The 16,867-nt window shown below is 43.9% G+C and overlaps 1 protein-coding gene across 1 annotated transcript in view; it reads left to right on the forward strand.

Moving 5' to 3' along the window:
* PLCXD3 (phosphatidylinositol specific phospholipase C X domain containing 3) overlaps positions 1–16,601 on the forward strand; it is an 89,194-nt gene extending 72,593 nt beyond the window's left edge. Inside the window, exon 3 of the mRNA XM_032097222.1 lies at positions 15,210–16,601. Coding sequence (XP_031953113.1) covers positions 15,210–15,366 — 157 coding nt within the window. The 3' untranslated portion in view covers positions 15,367–16,601. The remainder of the gene's footprint in view (positions 1–15,209) is intronic.
* The last annotated feature ends 266 nt before the right edge of the window (positions 16,602–16,867 follow it).

Raw genomic sequence — 16,867 nt, forward strand, 5'->3', positions numbered from 1 at the left:
AGTCTGACTCAGCTTTTTGACTGATCTGGATTTCGCTGCCAGTCATGTTATGCTGCCACTGATGGTATCATCTAGACTTTTCAAGACGGTTAGCTATAAGGTTGAGTTAAAAGGAAAGATTACTATTATTGTTTGATTACAAAATGTGCCAGTAATGAATGCTAAAAAGGGTGTCTCAGAGGGTAGCAGAGCTATCTAACAGAATGAAAGAAGCAGATATTATTTCCTCCAATATCTCCCCAAAGCCTTCTCTTCTCTAGGCAGACTAACCCCAGCTCTCTCTCATGCTGTATTCATAGGAGAGGTACTTTAGCTCTCTGATCATCTTTGTGGCCTCCTCTGGATCCACTCCAACAGGTACATGTCTTTCCTGTGCTGAGGACCTCAAAGCTGGACATAGTGCTCCAGGTGGGGTCTCATGAGGGCAGAGGGGCATAATGACCTCCCTTGACCTGTTTGTCACACCTGGTATGGCCCAGTGCAGCTGGTAAATAATGCATAATGCAGTTGATAAAGTATTAAGTAGTGTATTATCAACTGAAATAGACTTTGGAAATCAGAAATTAAGTTACTTTTTAGAAGTACCAGTCTGTAGAAATGGTAGCATTCCTCAAAGATCCTGGTCATCTTTAATTTTGCCACTAAGGACCTTGAATTCTGTTGTAAAGAATAAGAGAGTTTGCTGATAACACAGAATAAGAGACTGTCGTTTTAACTGAGGAAAGCTGAGGGGTAACATACAGCAAAACCTGGATGCCTGCAGAAGACATGAGGTGAAATTCAGTGGCATAAAATGTAGGATGTGCCGGTTTGGCCAAATCTAGAAATACATCCTCTGAGAGAAGGCGGGTCACAACCATCCCTCCCCCACCAGGTTCGGGAAAAAAAAATTTTCCTCGAAGGAAAGTGAAAGAGATAAAAACTATCTATTTAACAAACACACGGAAAAAGGATAATAATGCTAAATAATAAAACCTCCCTCTCTGCTGAGAGAAACCTGGGAAAATTTCAGAGTCCTTCCATAGATCTCTCTCTCCCCCTTCTTGGAGCTGGGACCGGGTGGTGGGCCCACCTCCAGGGCCAAGGCCTCGATGGAAATTCTTCTCGATGTATTCTGATGTTGAAACAGTCCAGCAGAGGGAGAAAAAAAGGAAAAAACAAAGTTCCAAGAAAACAAAATTTAAGCTCTCCATCTCTCTCCGGAGAAAGAAAAAAGAGCTGGAAAAAATGGCCGAAAGCAGGCTGGGTGCCTTCCCCACTCTCGCTCTCCTGCCACAGCTGAAAAAAAAGTCTCTATCTCTGTGTGACCTTGAACAAGCTGCAAACTGCTTTGAAGAAGTTTTGCTCAGGTTTTCCTCCCCCCTCTCAGGCTCAGTTTAAAGGCAAAGAAAGGCACAAAATTAATTTTCTGGGCATAGGGCAGCGATAGGGGATACACATCACAAAGTCACCCCAAGACACAGGGTCATATTGATGGGAGCATGCTCTTATAAGACAGGATCTTACCAGCTGGGAATGCCAGGCACGGTAGCTGCTGTAGCGTCACCCACGGTTGGCTAAATCTTAGGCCTTGGTGGAAACTGTGTGGAAGAAAGGGTGGTATCCTCTTGTTGTGCACCTAGACATTTACAGCATGCACAGAAAGATACTCATACTACCATCTGAGGTGTGGGTAGGATATCTTTTTGGATGCTCAGTGCAATTTTGGTCATCCATGCTCTGAGGAGTAGATAAAACTGGCACAGCTGCAGAGAGGGACTATTAACTAGAATAAACAGGGAGTGAATTGCTGAAGACGTCGAGAAAGCTTGTCTTGTTTATCCTGGCACAATGAAGCCTGAGAGGCTCTGTGATTACCTACTCTCTGTAAATATCATGGGAATAAATACCAGTGAGGGAGAACAGATTAGACTAAGGGCCAGCATACTTACAAGAGCAACAGGTATACACTGACTAAATAAATTTAAGCTGGAAGTGAGAGAAGGGCTCCTTAGAGTGAAGTTTTCCAGCAGTTTTCTAGCTGGAAAAGTGGGAGTGAGAAAACTGACTGCTTTTAAGATGAGCATCATCAGCTTTTGAAAGAGGAACAGAGTTCACTAGTTGGCAAGTTCCTCCCAGACATTCTACAGGAGAATGTCATGGCTGCTAACCTCCCTTACCAGAGGCAGCTATGCATGGTCTTGTCCATGGCATTTGCTTTGTCACTGGAGATGGGAGGACAGGACCTCACCATGTTCTGCTCCCCACTGGTCTGCTTGTGGGAGCCCTGGGAGCACTCCGGTCTTGAGACATGGGATGGGGACTCCCACCTACGGGTGGGGAAACAGGTGCTCTTGCGGGTTTCATTCATGACCCCACTGGTTATTGAGAAGTCAGAGAAGTCTGTGTTAGGGACACAGTTCCCCAAGGTGGGACCACCTTGGCAGAAAGTTAACCTGGTGAGCCTGTCTCCCCCCGCTGTAAAAGAGCACTGTAAAAGAGCAGTGACTATTCTGTAATATCTCCTGGGTACTGTATTTTGGATAATTATAATTGGCATAGTAAAGGGTTTATCATGTGAATGCTTTAGGCTTGTTAATTCTAGGTTGTGAGAAAAGTTAAGTAGAAAGAATGAGGAATAGCTCTGGGAAGGCTGCTCCTGGTAAATGATTCACAGCAATGCCCAGGATGCTATTTAGGAGGATAGTACCTCTGGGATCCAGCTGATTAACAAAGCTGGTTTAGCTGTGGGAGTCCAGAGCTAGAAGCCAGAAGATGTATAAATTATAATAAGCAGCTCAATCCTTCTCTGTGGAAAGATGAAGCAGTTTTTGTGGAGGAGTTAGTAGGTGTGTGCCTGTGGCCCAGGCACCAGGCTGGGGTTGTGGGGCACGAAAGCACGAGAAGTGGCCATGAGAGCAGAGAAATAACCATCCTTATTATATGTGCTTTGTATCCATTTGGTACATGCCTTGCAAGGGAAATGATAAAGCCAGCCTTGCAGATGAAGGCTGGGTGAAGAAAAAAATAAGACACCAGGAAGCAGAAGAAGTGATGCCTCAGGTGGGGAGATGTACAGAGAGGAATTTGTGTGCTAAATGAAATGTGCTGGGAAAACAGAATTGTAAATGTTGTTGATTCTATTTGTCAAATGGGACTAACCTGAAGACTAGTTGTATTTGAAAACACTTATGAATGATATTTTCTATCTTAGTATTTTAGAAATATTGAAGTGTTTTGACAGTTTTAAGAGACCAAAGAGTGAGAAAAGAATGTTTAATTGGCTACGCTGAATATGAGCTACACATTTAATATATTTTTAATTAACTAAAAAACTGTGTGTTCCTATATCATTTTGTTTCCACCATCTAATTTTCTGACTTGTTTTAATCACAACATCATTCAAATCAGAGCTGTAATTATGCCCAATTTCTGTTACTTGGATGTGCTGCCTGAAATCCTTACTATATTCTTTGCGTCTTGCTGTCCAAATAGCAGCAGGGATGAAAAACTATTTCCCTTTTTCAGAGGTAATTGTTTCTCTTACAATTTTCCATTTAAACTTTGTTAGGTGGATTGCTTCATTGTAGTCTGTTTGCTGAATGTTTCATGAATAAAGCACGTTTTCACATTTATTCTAAACACTAAGAAAATATTAAACTCCTGGGAACGATGTAAGATGCACCTCTTTACTGCAATTTTCTCTTTTATATATGGTAATTTTCCTTGCATTTTTCACCTTTGCCTTCCATATGAATTATTCTACATATATCTGTCTGAATAGTCTATTGCAGAATATTCTGAACTAGGTACTATGGCAAACAGTCGCCTGCAGATTTGTACTTTTCGGTTGTCTCTGTATTCAGTAGCAAAGAATTCAAATATTGTTGAGATTCACTTTTATTTCAAGGTATCTGCAGGAAGAAACAGTTTTGCAGGCTACACTATTATTCTGAAAAAAAATCCATGTTTTATCTATTTACTTAAGTAATTTAGATTTATTGTAGTAATGATTTCAGTGGAAACTGTACGATGATGTGTGAAATTCTGTTACAAGTTTTATACCAGAGAAATAGTGCAGGCAGTCAGAAGTTTCTTAAATAAACCTTGCCCTCCACCTAGCTGCTCTGCTTTCTCTGCTAGTGTTACATACCTTTTTACTAACTTTCCCTGTTACTCAAAAGTGGGATTTTTGTAACCACTCTGCTAATTCATCTGTGTTCCAAGGCTCTGGGCACGGCTAAATGCTTTTAAAAATCACCTCTTCTCCTTTGATGTGGTAGATTCTCTTTCATTGTTCTCCATGTCAAATTTCAGAGTATTTCCTCTGTGTACTACCTATTTTTTTCCTCTCTAAATCTCTCTCTTCTTTATTGAATCATTCAAATTTTATATTTTCAAGAATGTGATTTTTTTAACAAGGAAATGAGCCAGCAGCAGCAAGTGAAACTCTGAAATGGTTGCTGAACAGTTCTATACCTTGAATCCCCAGCTAAGTTCCTCAGCAGGACAGCTCTTTGAAAGGTCCCAGATAACACATGGTGGCAGCTCTTGGAGAAGACAAAGCCCTTGGCTGAGTCTGGTGGAGGAAACTTTGGCTGTGAGTTGTCTGGTACTGGCTACAACATATGTCTGTGACAAAGCAGTTCCGGCTCTGCAGTCTGATTCTAACACCTGATTTGAAAGCTTTAATACAGGTGTAGTGGTTTGGTTCGAAATATCCATTACTTACTTATTTTGCTTCTGTGAGATAAGAATTAGGAGAAAGCAAAGCAGGCACAAAACTTAAAAGAATATAAAGAAGTTTATTAACAGACCTAAAAGAAAGAAAAAAAGTCAGACTAAACCTTCAGAACACTTCTCCTTCTCCCACTGACAATGTAAAAAGACAACCCTTGCGATTTTCAGTCAGTTTACCACCTCTATAATAATCTCTTTTTCAGTTCACTTAGGGAGAGTAGTCTCTCTTGCTCATGCTGTGGAGACATCTCCACAAGAACAGTTCCCTTATGGCTTCAGTGTCACAGCGAGACAGCCGCCCGGGTTGGTTCTCTGCTCACATGTGAAAGTCCCTTTCCCCAACTTACAGCTTTCCCCACAACTGTTTTCGAGGGTCCAATCTTGAGCTACTGGGGTACCATTTTAAGGTTGGGCTGTTCAGAAGCAAAGGTTCTCTTCACCTCTCTCTGGGAGCATCTTCAGCTCCAGGAACAGAGGTCTTCTTCTTCCCTGGGAGCAAGGGTCTTCATCACTTTCATCTCTCTCTGTTCAAGCTTCTCATCAATTACAGCTACTTCAACATTTGCTTATTTCAGCACAGATACTTTTGCTCACAATTGCAATTTGAACGCTCCACCCCCCATCCTTTCATGAAATTACAACCGGTACTCTGATGTATCACAGTCCATCACCATAGCTTTACAACAGAATTTCAGCTTCTAGGTTTGAAGCATGTCCTCCTTCTCCTCCCTCAGGGTTTCAGCTCTTTCTTCTTCACTGACTTTGGTGTCTTTATGGTGTTTTCTTCACTTGCGTCCACCTTTCCTCTTCCTCTGACTTGGGAGAGGATTGATGTCTGCAGGCTTCATCTGTTCTGGACAATCTTACAGCACTAAGAGAGTTAATCTCACCCAGGCCCCGCAGCTGGAATTTGCCTCTCACTGTTGGTCACATGATCTTTGTGGGGCAGTGGCCTCAGATGAATTTTGGCCGCACTGGGCGAGGGCCGGGCTGGCCGAGCCGTGCCGCAGGGCTGCCTGCACGGAGCAGGGCCGCGGAGGGAAGAGGGCCGCGGAGGGAAGAGGGCCGCGGAGGGAACAGGGACACGGAGGGAACAGGGACACGGAGGGAACAGGGCCTCGGAGGGAAGAGGGCCTCGGAGGGAACAGGGCCGCGGAGGGAAGAGGGCCATGGAGGGAACAGGGACACGGAGGGAAGAGGGCCTCGGAGGGAAGAGGGCCTCGGAGGGAAGAGGGCCATGGAGGGAACAGGGACACGGAGGGAACAGGGACACGGAGGGAACAGGGCCTCGGAGGGAAGAGGGCCTCGGAGGGAACAGGGACACGGAGGGAACAGGGACACGGAGGGAACGGGGCCGCGGAGGGAAGAGGGCCATGGAGGGAACAGGGACACGGAGGGAACAGGGCCTCGGAGGGAAGAGGGCCTCGGAGGGAACAGGGACACGGAGGGAACAGGGCCGCGGAGGGAACAGGGACACGGAGGGAACAGGGCCACGGAGGGAACAGGGCCTCGGAGGGAGCAGGGCCGTGAAGGGAGCAGGGCCGCGGAGGGAACAGGGACACGGAGGGAACAGGGCCGCGGAGGGAACAGGGACACAGAGGGAACAGGGCCACGGAGGGAGCAGGGCCGTGAAGGGAACAGGGCCGTGGTTGCAGCAGGGACATGGAGGGAGCAGGGCCACGGAGGGAACAGGGCCGTGGATGGAGCAGGGCCACACAGCTCCAGGGTGGCTGTTTCCCGGCCGGCCCGGCTCGCACTGAGGGGGCTGCACTGGGTGTCCAGCGAGCAGAAGCAGCTGAGATTTCAGCCAAGCCGTGCCGTGGCTGACCCAGCTGGGCCGCTCCCTTGGCTCCCAGTTACCTGTCCAAAAGCTGGAAGCAAAAGAGCTTTCCCGGGGTTTGTTCGTTTTTAAATGTGGATCACAGAGGTGTATCAAGCTTCTTAAGTGGCTTTAAAAAGTTGCCAATATTCAAACTAGCCAGTTGAGTGGTTCTTTCAGGTCTAGAGGAAGCTGTAAGCACCTTTTTGCAAAAAAGCACTTTGGTGGCTGATGGAGCCCTCTTTAACTAAAAACCCAAACTATGCTAAACCATGACAACAGGGATTCAAGTGTAATGGGTATATGAGTAAATCATAACTCTTTTTTTAAAGAACTAGAAGATGGGGGAGGAAAAAAACCCCAAACCTGTAGCTGTTCCCTTGATTGGTGACAGATATTTTGTTCTGTAAAGCAGAGGTTTTCTGTTTCACAGAAAGGGGAATAAGTTCCAATTCCTATTTCCCTATCCATACATATTGTCACTTACATGAATTTCTTAATGTTTCTTGAACAGTCAGATTTCTACGTGGAACTGGGAGCAGGACAAACTGTCTCAAGCAGATAAAATATGCCTTGTCCAGGTGCCTGTGTAAATGAGTGTTCAGGTTTTGTGTTTGTGCTACAAGAGGTTGAAAGGAATGATGACTGAGCACCACTCTGACCTCCCTGATCACCACTCTGTGATCTCCAAGAGATAACTGATTAACATAGAATCATAGCATGGTCTGTGTTGCAAGCAACCTATTAAAGGTATCTCATGCCAGACCCTGCCATGGGCAGGGATAACTTCCACTAGACTTGGTTGCTCAAAGCCCCATCCAAACTGGACTTGAACACTTCCAGGGATGGGGCATCCATGACTTCTCTGGGCAACCTGTTTCCATGCCTCACCACCCTCAAGGTAAAGAATTTCTTCTTAATCTAAACCTGCTCTCTTTCAGTTTGAAGACATTCCTCATGTCCTATCAGTACCTGTCCTTGTGAAAAGTCCCTCTTCGGCTTTCCTGTAGGCCTCATTTAGGTACTGGAGGGTGCTCTATGGTCTCCCTCTCTTCATGCTGAACAATCCCAATTCTCTCAGACTGTGTTCATAGGAGAGGTACTCCAGCCTTCTGCTTCAGCCCATCATCTTCATGGCCTCCTCTGGACTTACTCCAACAGGTTCATTTCCTTCTTATTTTGGGGACTCCAGAGCTGGATGCAGCAGTCCAGGTGAGGTTTCACCCCAGCGGAGCTGAGGGGCGGAATCCTCTCCGTCAGCCAGCTGGCCACACTGCTCTGGATGCAGCCCAGGTTGGCTTTCTGGGCTGCAAGTGCACATTACCGGGTCATGTTGAGCTTCTTATCCACCAGCACCCCCAAGTGCATCCCTGCAGTACTTCTCTCAATCCCATCAGCCCCCAGTCTGGGGGGTTGCCCTGACCCATGTGCAGGACCTTGCATTTGACCTTGAACTCCATGAGGTTTGCACAGACCTGCCTCTCAAGCCTGTCAGGTTCCCCCTGGATGCCATCCCTTCCCTCCCGTGTGTTGACTGCCCCACACAGCTCAGTGTCATCAGCAAACCTGCTGAGAGTGCCTTCAATCCGACTGTCCATGTGACCAACAAAGATGTTAAACAGCACCAGTCCCCATACCAACCCTTGGGGAACACCACTTGATACAGCTTTCCATCTGGGCATTAAGGCGTTGACCACAGTTCTTTACATGTGACTATCCAGAGAATTCCTTATCCACCAAGTGATCCATCTACCAAATCCATGTCTCTTCAATTTAAAGACAAGGATATCATGACCATGTCAAATGCTATGCACAACTCCAGATTAGAGATGCAGTTGATAAGCTTCTCTTAATTTGATCTGCTGAACCACTGAGAAAAACCAGCCTTTGAACAGAGACATCCTCATAGCAAGTAGTATTTTTTCTTTCAATCCATAGACTATTGTGTATTTTCCGTATTAGGGTAACTACATGTTTTACAAGGCCTTTCAGTCGTAATGTAAGAAATAAATGCCATATTTTGTATGGCAGCAGCTCAAACTTTTAGCTCTGGCTTTGCCACTTCAATTCCCTACTGCATTAGCCAAGAGAGTAGCCAAAATACTATGTCCTTAATGAGATCTTTTATACTTCAGAGCCCACTCAGTCCTTTTCCTACTGCCTGTATTCCTAATGCTATTAGTTAATGCTCTAAGTGCAATGGCTAAAAACAGGGAATCAGGGAAAAATGGGATGCTGAACATTAATTACCTCCAGAAACCACCATTTGCTATTAAATATCCCATTGCATTTTTGTACAAGATGTAGGTTTAACAAATTCGGCTGAACTGGTTTTTGAAGGGAGGGCAGGAATATTCCTTTTGAGCTCATTTCTGCCTCCCTTTATAAATGAAACCCAGAAAGGCAGCACCAGTTCAATCAGAGAAGGAAGACGTTTGGCCTTTGGTGACACTGCAGAGTATGCTGCTAAGATAATTACATTGAAAGATGCATCTGACCCCAGCATGCTTGTCTGTGTCATGTGTATAGATGCATTTCCAAGTTGTATAAAGCAACTGAGGATGACTGAATCAAAGACAAGTTTTCCAGAAGAATAAATTCAAGGTCGTTAGATACTACTGTAGGTAGTTCTTGCAACAGGGCAGCTCATGTGCAGTAATGTTAATTCAGGATCCAGGGAAAGAAATTCCCACCCAATGCTGCCCAGATTTTATGGTTTGAGTCAGTCTGACCTTGGTGGTGCCAATTTTATGACAATGCTACTGCTGCCTAAAGAGGATCCTAGGGGTATGGAAGTGCATCTGAGGAGTTCCTTTCCAGCCTTTTTGTGCTGAGCTCATGTAAATCTCTGTGCTTGAGTTAATTTGATCCTTGTTTGTCACATTTCAACAGTTAGGAAGGACCTGTTATAAACTAAAACTTGTCAATGAATTAGGGACAGAGGGAGAGCAAAACCACTTGTTTTGTTTCTGTTAATTCAGACCATTTCCATGTGCTGTATTAACTTTGTCTGTATAGGTCTATTAGCACAGCTGAGAGAATTGTAAATTTTATCAGGGAGTAAAAATAAATGGCTGGCATATAAAAGCGGAGGACCTTTTAAACTAGTTTTACCATAGAGAAAATTATGGTAGAATGATGTAGTGTAGAATGGTACCTAAGGCTTATCGTTCACAGGGGAAGTTATTTGCAGATGCAGAGTAAATCTTTAGCAGGAGCAGAGTGAGGGCATGGTGAACGCCCTTGAGCAGCGTGCCGTAATGCCATTATTTCTGGGTACTCCCACTGAAGCTAATGAGGATGCATAAGGATATCTATATAGTGGTGCTCTGAGTACAGAGAAAGGTTGTGACATCTCCCTCACTGGGGGCTTGTAAATAGATTAAATTGAACATTTACCAGGAGTGATCTGTATCACTGATCTTTGTGTAGTTGATCCTTTTCAGGGTGGGCTGGATGAACGTGAATGACTTTTCAAAGTTCTTTCCAGTCGTGATTTTCATGCTTCAGTGACACACGGGTAATCCACTGCTCCCACTGAAGCAGTGAATTCTCAGCATCCTTGAAAAGCCAAGGTGAGCATATGCTGAATTACAGCTCTGAAATTCAGTGTTCTTGCAAACAGTGATAAAATTGAACGGAGAGGGGGGAAGTTAAGGAGTATAGGGATTCTGATTCAGGCTCGTGTAAGCACAGCCTCCTGCAGATGGGTGCTGGTTTTGTTCAGCAGTAACACCTCTTTGCAAAAGACTGCAAGGAGTAGGGTGTGTGCTTCACTGGAGAGGGAAGAAATGCCACGTCAGTTTGCCCTGTGCAAGGAGACCTGCTGCAGTTCTCACTGGTGTTGCTGGTAACGGGCACTTAATGCTTGGCAGCATCACACCCTGTGAATGGGACCAGTTTCTCACTGTGGATTAGGTTGTACTGACTCCCTGCACTCCAGAAGAAAACCTGTTCTGTGCCTTTAATGATCAAACCCATTAAATAGTGAATAGACGTTCTGTTTTGTGTTTGAGTGGCTGCTTTTCCTTCTCCTCTCCCGTGAAAGCTCTGCGGAGAGGAGCGGCTGTTGCGCCATGGGAGGTCCTGTCTTAGAACACAGCTGTCATTAGTCTTGTGTCACATTGTCAGGCTTTCATGACTCAGGCATTAAAAAAAAACAGATAACCAACCCTCTTTCTGAACTAAAATAGCCTAAGAACAGTTTTTTAAAAGCAAATTTTAATACAGCTAATTAGATCATATTTTCTTTCTGAAAGCTTTTAATGGGACTCATGATTTTACTGCTTGAACTGAAGCTACTTGGATGCTTAATTATTATTTATTAAACAAAATTCAATACCACTGAAGTCACTTGAGAGCTTTGATAGATTTTAAAAAAAGAAGAAATACATCTTGAATACTCAGTAGCTTTAAAAAGGACAATGCCTGTTTTGTAGTTGAGGTCAGTATTTCTCAGCAGAGCTCCTTTAATTCATCAGAAAATGGTTCCTGAAAGAAGAGAACAACTTAAAAATAAATATGTGCACATTTCTGCCTTTATGAGCAAGCAAGCAGAACAGGGAAAATAGAGGTAATAAAAGAAGTGTCAAAGCTGAGCCTAGATTTTACTATGTTGTAAATGAAAATCTTTGTAGCAATGCTATATGAGAAAGTACGTGGCTCCTCATGAAAAAAAAAGGCTGAAAATGGTGATGTGGGACATGTTTGCAGTCATGATGTAAACCGTCCTGATACCCAGGTCATGCCCAAATTATGAGTACCTCTGACTGATACAGTGAGATACTACCTGGAGATAAAAGCTTAGGTCTCAGAAGAAATACAGCCACATAAGTATCTCTGTGTGGCTTTGCACTGTCCAGCATAGGTAGGTCCCTATCACCCAGATCTCCACTTTCCCCCTTCTCATGCAGTCTTTGGCAGGTGGAAAGGCTGCTCCAGAAAGCTGCTGGGCATCACGGGTGGTGAATTGGATCTGTCTGCTTATGCAGAGGGGCAGTGATGGTGGCTGGGGCTGGACCACAGCCCTTCCCGTGAGGTCCTTCCACATCAGTCAGTCACATGGCTTTACTCCCGCCATCCTGGTAGTGAGGGGCAGCAGTCTGGTACCTCCTAGTTTCCAGTTAGCAAAAAGAAATTAGATACTCTACATATTCCTTCAGGCCAGAAAATTTATCACCAAGATTACTGATCTTAATCCATGGTCAAACCCAGGTAACATGCCATTCCCCTCCTTCCCTGCCAGTGCTCAAGCCCTCCAGCCCTGTGTCTTTGCACTCCCTACACTATTGGTACCACTAGCTCCTCTGCTTCCACCAGGGATGTGGAAAAGCAAGTTGACTTCTGATGCTGCTTTGTGGGGCAGTGCTGCACTGGCCTGGCAGGGTTGGATCTGTGAAACTCCAACCTAGGTCAGAGGAGCTGCAGCAGGATGAAAAAAGTGCCTCAGGTAGTGAAATGAGAGGACTTCTCTCTTTCTCCTGGCACAGGTCTTGCAGAGGAGCACACCTACTCTCCTCCCTGGCTCTAAGCAAAGACAAGCAGCATCTTCTGTGCATGTGGCTCTGGGTTACATAGTGGCTTTGGAACCCGTAGGGGCTAGAAATTATTCCTTTTGAGAACTGGGATTGTGGCTATAAGGGCTGGACTGTACCAGCTGTGGGAGGCACCTTAAAGCATGGATATTCTCCATAGGAGAGCCAGGACTTGCCTAACACAGAGGCAGTGATGCTCTTAGGGTTTGCAGGCTGAGAGGCTTGTGTGTAGATGCTTGGGCATAAAATCATTCCTTACCAACCTAGCAAGATGGATTGGGTTTGCGTGGCATGGTTTTGGTAGCAAGGGGTGCTATAGGGTGGCTTCTGTGAGAAGTTTCTAGAAGCTTCCCCCATGCTTGACAGAGAACCACACAAGAATATCTATGAAGACCACGGTACATACTGGGCTTTTGTGAGCTCAGTCATGTAGGTGGTTTATTCTCCTGACTAAAACCCTTGGTGAGAACAATCACTAGTTTGAGGCACAATTTGGAAATTACAAGGCAGGGTGAACAAGGTTTGTACTGCTATCACAAAGGCACCCTGAGGACTATTAAAGCAGGCTTATTCTAATAATTATTGTGAGCGTGTGACATATTTGTGCTGAAACAGAGCAACATGTGGTTTCTTAGTGTCATTGGTGTAATCCACTTTCAAGATGGCACTAGGGGAGGAAGATGATCCATATGGTTTTTTATTAATTTCTGTCATAAACAGAGCTACAGAGCCTAGATCAAATTTTTAAGGTTTGATCAAGGTCAGTGGAATCCTTTCTTCAGCTATCTCTTTTCTACAGGATTGTGTTACTTGGTTTTGCTATGGAAATAAGCTTTTTGTTTGATCATGTGATTCATTTCTGACTTTAAATGCTCTCTAGTCTCATGAACAAAAGATTTCCGTGACTTTATCTAGCAATTTACGTATGAGCAGAGGGTCATGCAACTGTGTTCTGTGTGAAATATCAGTAAAACAAAAATAACCCGTTCAACTAACCAAGCCAACTGCAGATGAAAAGGCAAGGTAGGCTAACTTAAGATAAAGCAAATCAAAAGGAGGCATGACTGTTTGGTGGAGTCTGACTTACTAAGAACGCATTAAGAAAGGAAAACAGTATTTCAGTCAATAAAGGTAAGTGTATGGATGGCAAACTCTATGGCGTGAAGAAAGAATTACATCAGAACTAGCTTCAGAACAAGTAAAAGACACCAAAATAAGTTAATTATGCCTCAAGGGGGAGTAAAATATCAAGGTCATCAACTTATGCAGAAAGAAGGAAGGAAAAATATGTGCCCACCTACAATGAATCAGTTCACCTTTAAACCTGAAACTCCTTGGGCTTAAATAGGATGGTATTAAATACAAAAAGTAACATACTGCCATCTCGTAAATTCAATCTGGTATCTCTGTGCAGAGTTCAACAGTACCTTTCACATGTGAAGGTGCAGTGGAGTTTACAGCTACTCTGAGCTGCCTTTTATCACCTTGGTGGTCTGTGCTGTTCTGCTGAGATCTGTCTGATTGCTTGCAGATCTTTTCAAGCACTCCAGGCATTGCTGGGTATTTAACACCTGACCTGTGCTCTGTTACAGTTCTACAGAGTGCAGCTTTTCAGGATTACATAAACTTAAATCTGAAGGTGTTGGCTGGCTTCACAAACAGCAGAATGCTTGAATTTGGTTTTATGGGCTGCTGTGCATAGAAGTGCTTCAGTCATACTGAATCAATGACTGAAATAAAATGTATTGCTTATATGTGGATCTCACAGATTCAAGTACATTTTGGTGAAATAAAGCCTTAGTATTCTCCTGTGAAATCATAGAGAGGAATTTTAGCTGCTTGGGTTTTATTCTGTATTAAATTATTTTAAAAACTGACTGATTCTAGTAGCCACTGACAAGTACAATCTCTGTCTGCTAATAGTTCTTTTCTTTAGATCTGTTTTCCCAAAGCTTTTGAGAGAATTAGGTTCAACATGTTCAGCTTCATTTAGATTACTGTCAGACCAAAATTTTCCGTGTACCTTGTGTCTGTGCAAAAGGCTGCACAATATGCTGGTTTAGGGGAAATCACATATTTATAGATCTTAGAGCAAAAGGAGAACACAATGTTCATCTAAACTGACTGCAGCCCTGCCCAGACCTTAGGTTCTTTTATTTAACTCAGCAGCTTGAGGTTGACCAGGAGTATAATTTTGGAACTATACCCAGGCTTGATTTAAAGACTCAAAGTGCTGCACAGTTTGCCACAGTCATTGGGATTTTGTAGCAATGGTCAATTACCCTTTCTCTGAAAAATGCCCTTTCTCTGAAAAATGTGTACCTTATTTTTTTGGAACTCTGGTAATGTCTTTCTTCTAAAGACTGGATTTTGCTGTTTGGCAGCCTCAGCAGGACTAAGGAGCCTTTTATTTTTCTTATAGATATTTGTTGTTAGTTTGCATTTTCACAGAAAAATACCAGAAAAATTTCTTTATACTCAGAAACAGTTAGGCAGATATCTTTTATACCCCAGTATTCCTGTGCTAAGGATTTGACATAATTAAAATGCGCCATCTTAGAAAAGAGTTGATGTGACTATGGTGCTTTTTATTTCAGTTACTAACTACGGATTTCTGATTAATTAATTCATGGCTCGGGTATCAATACTGGTGAAGAAAGAGTTTTTGGTATATGCTGTACTTCTGTAGGAATCATGGTTGCTTCTGTGTTCCTCAAAAATACTATTTTCAACATTTCCTTGAGTGTGTCAAACATGCTTTGCAAATGGCTTGAGTTCTCAGTGGCTTGTTTTTCCATAAAAAATTTCCTTGGAGTCATATGGCGAGATGATATCAAAACGTATCTCGTCCATTCCCTTGTGCGTAGGCAAAATCAGTAATTACTCTGAGCCTGCATGATCTTCCTTCCATTCTTTTCTACTGAGAAGTTGAAGTACAATCAACATATTATTTCCTCACAGAATGAAAATTTAAAAGAGTTTTTGAAAAGCTTGAGCAGTAACCTGTATCCTGTCTGACTTGGTTTCTTTCCTTTAGAAACGAAGTAAGATCAGTTGGAATCGCTGTCAGTAAATCCTGCCTCGATGCATTTGTCTTGCTGATTTATGAGTAATTATTGTTCCTCTTCTCTCCTTAGGGCTCTTCCTGCAATGATGGAGTGGGTCAGAACTCAGAAAGCAGGAGAAAGTGGTGTGAATATTATCACTGCAGATTTTGTAGAACTTGGTGACTTTATCAGCACAGTCATAAAGCTCAACTATGCTCTGGATGAATGTGAAGATGACACTACTTGATAATACTGTGATATGTGTGTTGTTGCATTATTCAGAATTTGAAAAAAAGATTGTATTCTAAAAGGATTATATTGTAACACACTCATTTTCTTGTAACACACTGAGGTGTTTAGGGCTTTAGTGGGTGGGCATAATGGAAATGTTTTCATCATTTATGATCATTTTTCATATTTGTGTTTCATGTGAAGAGCAAAACTAAACATGTTTACAGTGTTTGATAAAAGAAGGCCATTTACAGGTTCTCCATGAGGTACCAAATGTGATTCATGTGTCTTCTGTGGTTATGAACAGTGCCAAGAAATTTGTTGTTTTCAGAGCAAGGGGATGTATATATTGTCCTCTTCCTGCTCAGAGCAGGATTCTTCGTGGTGTGAGCATTGCAGCAGGAGACTGAGGACAGTATATCTGGCATGAAAATTTTAAGCTGCTACATTTCATCTGTTAGGTAGTTTAACTGATCACATTTATCAATGAGCTGCAGGTTTAAATGCCTTTGTGATGTAAATCCAAAGTCATGCTTCTAACACATGCACAATCAGTGGACAGTAAACATGATGTACTGTGTAGCTTGCACAAAGCACAGACTAAATCCTGCTTGTTTTTCATTCTCAAAATGGGGTTCTCCAATGTCTCTGCCTCAGGTCAAGTCAGCAGATACGTGATACTGGCCTAACTCTAACTGTAATCACAGAATGGCCTGGGTTGGACCCTTAAAGATCATCTAGTTCCAACCGCCTGGCTGTGGGCAGGACACCTTTCACTAGACCAGGTTGCTCAGAGCTCCATCCAGCCGAGCTTTGAACACTTCCAGGTGTGGGCCATCCATGACTTCTCTTGGCAACATGTTCTAGTGCCTCCCCACCCTCACAGCAAAGAGCTTTTTCATAATATCTAATCTAAACCTACTCTCAGTCCTTGTCCTGTCACTACATACCCTTGTAAAAAGTCCCTCTCCACCTTTCTTGTAGGCTCCCATCAGTATGGCCAAAATTAGGTCCCTCCAAAGCCTTCTCTTCTCCAGACTGAATAATCCCAATTCTCTCAGCCTTTCCTCATAGGAGAGGTGCTCCATCCATCTAATCAACTTCATGCCTCCTCTGAACTCACTCCAGCAGGTCCCCGTCCTTCCTGTGCAGGGACCCCAGAGCTGGATGCAGTGCTCCTGGTGGATCTCACCAGGGCAGAGTGAGGTGGGCAGAATCCCCTCCCTCCCCTGCTGCCCACGGGGCTCTGGATGCAGCACGTTTGGCTCTCTGGGCTGTGAGTGCTCATGGCTGGGGCACGTCCAGCCTCTCACCCACAGCACCCCCAAGTCCTTCTGGGCAGGGCTGCTCTCGGTCTGTTCATGCCCAGCCTGTGCTGATACCGGGGGTTGCCCTTGCACTTAGTTTTGTTTAACCATATGAAATTCCCATGGACCCACTTCTCTAGCTTGTCCAGGTCCCTCTGGATGGCATCCCATCCTTCAGGTGTGTCATCAGCACCACTCAGCTTGGTGTCA

Source organism: Corvus moneduloides, chromosome Z (assembly GCF_009650955.1).
Source record: "Corvus moneduloides isolate bCorMon1 chromosome Z, bCorMon1.pri, whole genome shotgun sequence".
NCBI lineage: Eukaryota > Metazoa > Chordata > Aves > Passeriformes > Corvidae > Corvus > Corvus moneduloides.